The sequence below is a fragment of the Cynoglossus semilaevis genome, chromosome 10, assembly GCF_000523025.1.
Source record: "Cynoglossus semilaevis isolate Cse_v1.0 chromosome 10, Cse_v1.0, whole genome shotgun sequence".
Lineage (NCBI taxonomy): Eukaryota > Metazoa > Chordata > Actinopteri > Pleuronectiformes > Cynoglossidae > Cynoglossus > Cynoglossus semilaevis.
This window is the reverse complement of record NC_024316.1, coordinates 15004863-15011496: the sequence shown is the minus strand read 5'-3', so window position 1 is coordinate 15011496 and position 6634 is coordinate 15004863. Positions and strand designations below refer to the sequence as shown.

Sequence of the window (6634 nt, the reverse complement as noted above, 5' to 3'; positions counted from 1 at the left end):
TGATTTCAACACCAGTTCCTGCTCCGCTCTGTGGTTCAGACTGTTGACGTTTCATGCACCGCACTACCAACAGCCAGTCAGTCAGAATTAGAATCATCAACAAACATAATCAGCTCCAACTTAAAGGCTTTGGAAATAATTCATTGCGACTGATCAAATTTGATGAAATTATATTTTACACAATAAGCAGCGTAAGAGCTATTTAACAAGTTCATTAAAAAATTCCAAAGATTTTCCTTTGTCAACAACTGTTTTCAGGTTTGTAGCCACATAACTCTGAGTCACTCAGTCATATTAGTGAAAGGTGAAGGACAACATGTGTGACCTTTCATTCAGCTGCCCTGAAATGAGTGATTTAGGAAGAAGCCCTCAGTTGGAAACTGAAGAAAGGACTGGCTTCTCATGTTTCAGGCACAAAGACCTGGGAGAATGCAGCCCCAGAGATTCACCTGAAAGTCACACAAACCCTTGTGTTTTTAAACAACTAAAATATTCACTGTGATCACGCAGTGATCAGAACAAACTCCAGTATTAATTGAATTTGTGTCCTAAATTCAATTAGAGGCATTTTGGTTGCATGCCTGGTGTGTGGGCATTGAGGTTGACAGGCTGGAGCTCAGCATTGATCACAAGATTACAAAATCTTTACTAACTCCTTTCACCTCAGTCGCCACTGAAGCACAGAAGATTAACAGCCCCCCCACCCTCACTACTCGGCCTCATATAATTTGTAACGTGACAGTCCTAAAATGCAAAACCACTCACAGATGTGGATGAAAAAAACTCTTCCACAAACCTTTTCCACAATAATAAGATCTCCAACTTGAATGCCACTGCTTTTGACCTTCACTGTGCCTGAAATGATGAGGGGGAAAACAAAGAAGTTATGAGTTTTTGCATATAATCAAAATAATTATCAGACAAAAAAAAAAAAAACAAAAAAAAAAAGAATATATACTGTATATATTTTAACCATTTACCCTTTTTTATTAAAATGGTTATATATATAACATCTTGTGGAACACAAACTAGCTCTGAAAATTTGGGAAAGTAATTCTCCATGCTGATTAGAAAGAATGCATGAGGACTTGAGCCTTTTTCTCTCATTCCATTCAGAATGAACGGGCAAAATTGTTTGGAAGAGATCACTGACCCCTGACCTCCTCCATGACCTCTGGACTTTGCATATGTAAGACATTAAAGCACATTAATATTGCAGTGCATTAGGGCTTTTGTGTGACTTCAAAATAATGCTTGGCTTTGATTAGTGAGAGAAAAAAAAACCTTTTTGTGAATGAATGTTTATTATTTTACAATGCAGCTTTTAGACATAAAAACACTGTATAACGTGTCCACAGGAAGAAATGTTGACTTTTTCAACATGCAGTTTCTATAAACCTCAAAAACATGCACTGGGGCCACTATCATGGCGGCAACCAGTAATTGTGTTTATGAGTTAAACAAGCTGCCACATCAAAGAGGCAAAGTGATGGAAACCACAAGAGGTCTCCTGCTTTTTATTGCTGGTAGCACTTTATACCAAGCCCTCTAATGTGGCCTTTTTACATCTCTGCTTTGAATTACCTTCCACCCTCCCACCCCAATACGTTTTATTAGGACCAACATCATACAGTTAATGGATGTAGATCCAGGGAAATGAACAATACTATAGTATAACGATAGTATACATTATAGACTACTCATTTACACAATAGCCTGACAATTGTATGCTTATATTTTAACATAACAGGCTAACAGGTTCAACAAGTTCCCAGTCTTGTGCAACATCACGACTCAATTCTTCCCCAGTTTTACTTTACAAACTTTTACAAATGTATGTCTATATATATATATATATATATATATATATATATTTCTTTTTTGTGCATAGGTGTGCAGTGAGTCTGATGCTCACCTCTTGTAGACAGCTTGCTGTAAATCTGAGAGTTGACCTCTTTATCTCGGAGATAGCATCTGATTTCTTCAACTGCCTCTCTCATGACGGTGACAATCAAAACAAGACCCTGTCAGGGAGGGAGACCAGAGAGTACACGACTCTTAAAATACCTAAATATTCACATAAGAGCTGTTTATACTGTAGGAATTATATAAAAAAACAAAGATTTTCCACATACCAGAGGAACCCAGTAAGTGTAGAGGGCACCCAGACGTAGTTCCTCAATAAACTGCGAGCAGGCCAAAAGCAGAAAGTACAAGTTGAAGAAGTACTTGTACTCGTTGTAGAGAACCTGTGAACAGAAATCAAAATGGTGTTAGAAATGGTGGAGATGAACTATTATATATTCTTTTACGCCAATGACTCCCAACAACTATAACATAGACAAATAATAAATAAATAAACTATTTATTCCACTTACTTTTTAGCACCGTGGTTGAACAGTTTTACGATTACAGATTACAAAATCTGTAATCGTTTCACCAATGGTTACCAATATAGAGGAATATTACAAAATCTGTAATAGTTTCACCAATGGTTACCAATATAGAGGGCGGGTCCCTTTAGGGGCATGGAGTGGGGAAAATACACCGATTTGTTATTTTATTTCTTTGATCAGTGAGAATTGCAGTTTTGTAGGAATCGTAGGAAGACATTTTTTTAAATAAGGTTCAGTGGGGTTTTGATACAACAGCTGTCAATGTGGTAATGTGAGAAAAGGAATGAATGTTTCTGAGACACAGCTCATCACGTTTTTCGTCCTCTACTAGTCCAGTTATTTTAAACATTTTGAGGACTTCCTGTAAATCATAACGTGTGGCTGACACTTTAATGTGTTCAACTGTAGTACTGCAATACAAATATTTAAATTAAGTAAGTCTTCTCATAGGTTAAGCCTAAAATATACAATTGCTAAAAGCTGAAAAAGACAACTGTTTATATTATAGAGAATAACCATTTAATGTTTAACCAATTCAGATACGTTGTCAAAAACAAACTATTTTGTTTGAATAAACAAATGTAAGCATTGTAAGAAACTGTCACTTATACAACAAATAAATTACAACGTTGCCCTATTTTAATATGATTAATACTGACAAGACTCGTGATGTCACATTACCGCTTCCCAGAAAGCCTCCGACGTGAACATAAATTTTACAATACATTGTAAGAACAAGAACAACTTGATGACATGAACCAGGTCTTTGCAATGCAAATACGCTCGTGTATTGTTTTTCAAAACAAACTGAAGCTACTTTCAATATCTGCCTTCATACACAAAATTAAGATCTTAAGACAACCGAATGTCTGAAAAAAACAAATTAATATGTAAATTCTTCTAAGAGAGTGCACGGGAGTGCGTGGAGCCAGAAGCACACAATTCAGGAGCTGCCACATCAAGTGCTGCTTCACAATGGGTCGATGATTACAAAAAATATCAGAGTAGGAGTATCTACTGTTTGTCTGCCACAAAACGCTGAGTCACGAATGGAAAGCCATTTGTCTGTAAGTAATGAGTACTTGAGTCTGGGACCTGGATCTGAGTCACAGTACATGGCAACGGTGTAATTCTCAGAGCAACTTGTGGGATCGAACCTGAAACCTTCCAGACCCAAGACCGCTTCCTTAACCAACAAGCCACCACTTCCCCGTTAAAGATATACCACCCAACGTTGGGCTAAAACCCACGACCCTGAGATTAAGAGTCTCATGGTCTACCGACTGAGCTAGCTAGGCTAAGAGACACAAAATGTTAAATATATATTAACTACTTTATATATGCAGTATATGTTGGGGTACTGATTAGATGCACAATATGATATAAATATGACATATGATGAGGAAATTCTAAAGAATTATATTCATATATATTTTAGTTGCTCACGATCTACCAGTACTCCCTTGGCGATCTACTGGTAAATCCTGATCTACTTCCTGGTCACCCCTGATATACAGCGTAGTCCGCATCATTTTTTGTAATGACCGACGGGTCCAACAAAATACTAATTAGGTAAGTAAACTTTAGGTGACACTAACCGCAGGAAGGAAGGTGAAGAAGTTGTACTTCTGGTTGTTGATGACATTCCTAGGGTACCTCTGCTCCCTCTTCTCTGGGTGGCCGAGCCACACCGTACGAGGACGCAGGTCACCCATACCACAGCATCTTGACCATGGGCAGCACCTGAGAACAGAGAAGCAAAATATGCTAAGTAAATTACATCTTCTAGTTAATGTTTAAAAAAAACAGCAGGCAAAGTTCAACCAAACAATGAATGGCGAGAGTTGTGAGAGATTATCATAAACATTTACTTAATCTACAGTACTCTACAGTCCTTATCCAAGACACACAAAAAGATTATCAGCTATGTTGAAGGACATTCTCATTCGACAAACGTTTGTTGCAGGTAAACAAGGAATATCTCCACAGATTAGCATCCACGAATGGGAAACATAAATGGTCAATAGGTCAAGACATGGCGTTTCTTTTATTTCATTGAGTCTAGACAAGGTGAGCGGAGGAGAAATCCGATCTAATTTGAAGCAGAAATGTGTTTTTATATAAACAGTATTGTCAGGTCCTGTGGATTGAACAGAACAAACGAGGAGTTAGGTTATTAACAAAGTCGGAGACAGAAGCAGTCGACAAAGTGTTGTCATTATGAGATTTTATCAGGAAAGACATCATGAGATTCCAAAGCAATTCAGTTCCTCTTTGAGACAAAGCTGATGTTGATCATTTTTGACATGATAACCGTCTAATATTAACAGCCCATTCCTTGGGGACAAGAAACCTCTTGTGGACCAAATTAATCAAATTATGTTTAAACAAAAAATTTGTTTAGTAAATACAACAGTAATCAACTGACACAGTGAACAAATGTTAGAAAAACATAATTTGTATTATAATGTCATCAACTGCATTAAAGTGAGGGAAAGCTGAGAGGGCACTTGAGGCATTTTTATTTTAACAGTCATAACAGGAAAAGCCGTAAGCCCGAGCCAACCATGCTCATCCCTCCCAAAATTTTCTCCGTCACACACGCTCCGCACATCATCCTTTATGGCACTGTTGCCAATATTGAAAAAAAGCCTACTTCTGTTGTATAGTTGTAGGTGCTGTGGACAAAAAAGGGGAAAAACTAAATTGGCAAATAATAATTTTGCAGTATAAAAAGATTCTTTTTTTTTCTTTTTTGCCTAATAATGCCTAATAATTCTGAATAGGAAGAGATAAGTTGCCAAATGGCAAATGTAGGTGCCCCGGTATCTGTTCCATCTCCTTTAATTGGTTCCTAAAGGCTCTCTCACTAATTACAAACCAAAGTTAAATACATGCTGTTGCTAATTATCAGGGAGCCAGACATTATTATCTAAATATCAGCAACTTAATACACATTTAACTGAAAAAACTTGAAAGGCTGAAAGGCTTATGTTCACTAATTTAGTGCCTGCATTTAAATTGCATTGTAATTAATCACGATTAATAGTGTGCACGTACCATGCAATGCTTTTTTCCAGCAGTGTGGGTAAATGACAAGGTGTGTCTTGACTGTGTATTAGATCTCTGTTAAGAGAGTGGTTGGTGGAATTATTTATTTTTCGGATTTAACCCACAGTGGGGAAAATTGCCCTGGTATTTAATTTAGTTTTATTTGTTTAATGTTTTGTAGGAGAAGCAGTTTTATAAAGAAATATCACTGGAATTTGAAGCAGTAGCTGTGAATGTGTCAACGTGGGGAGGCTTGGCCATAATCCTTTCGACAAAAGGGGGGCGCTGCCTGACATCCGTATGGGTGGAGTTTTTATTATCATTATTATCATTATTACTGTTATTATATCCTCAACAATAAATATGAATTAACCGGGTTTGGTTTTGGGGAGTTTATAGGTTCAGGTGGGTGGAACCACGGACAGGACTGAGCGTGTACCATTACATTTATTATCGTTCGGTCATTTACTGTCAGTCGCGGTATGGCTGTGCTGTTCATAACAAACCTACAAGTCATTGTGCCACAGACCACTGTATTCTAACAGGCCTTTGTCAGTGTTTTTATTTGTACAGGAGGTGACTTCACCGTGTCAGCCTGGCCATGTCAGTTGGCTGCATATACTGTACGAGACTCTGTCCCATCCCGTTATGAGGCCCGTTCTTTTGTCAGATTAACGACGACGAATGGGTGTGAAGACTCATGTCTGTAATGCGACAAACACAGTTAAATATCACTACATGCTAACTTAAGGCTAACACATTAACGCCATTTGAACGGAGGCAAACATTTGTACGAGGTCTCCGTCAGACAGAGCAGGAGAGAACCGAGCAAATATTGACATGGGTGTGAGATGCACTTGCTTCAACTGTTCCCCGGAACAAGGATGTCTCCTGTAGCTCAGGCTAGCTCTTTTAAAGCTACAATGAAGCTAACATATGTTTGTTATGCTAAAGTGGGTTATGTTTCCTCCCCTAATCTGATTTAAATGTTACTAAATAGCCACCGCCACCGCGCTGGTAACTGAAAGAAATGTCGTAAACAATGAAAAGCTCCACGAAAAAAACCTACACGTTGTGTAAAAAAAACAGCATCATTTTGAGGTCTGTGTTCTCTAAAAGAACGCCCTTACCCGTTTCTGTGTTTATTATCTTGTCGTTTGGATCGTCTCACGGGTTGTAGTGGGATG

The 6634-nt window shown here is 38.0% G+C and overlaps 1 protein-coding gene across 1 annotated transcript in view; it reads right to left on the bottom strand.

Moving 5' to 3' along the window:
- The window catches only part of atp9a (ATPase phospholipid transporting 9A), a gene marked incomplete at its 5' end in the record, with an annotated part of 28621 nt that extends 21991 nt beyond the window's left edge, over window positions 1-6630 (bottom strand). The window contains 5 exons of the mRNA XM_025059141.1: window positions 711-855; window positions 1916-2024; window positions 2136-2249; window positions 3995-4139; window positions 6578-6630. Of these exons, the coding sequence (XP_024914909.1) occupies window positions 711-855; window positions 1916-2024; window positions 2136-2249; window positions 3995-4139; window positions 6578-6630 (566 nt within the window). The remainder of the gene's footprint in view (window positions 1-710; window positions 856-1915; window positions 2025-2135; window positions 2250-3994; window positions 4140-6577) is intronic.
- Between the last annotated feature and the right edge of the window lie 4 nt (window positions 6631-6634).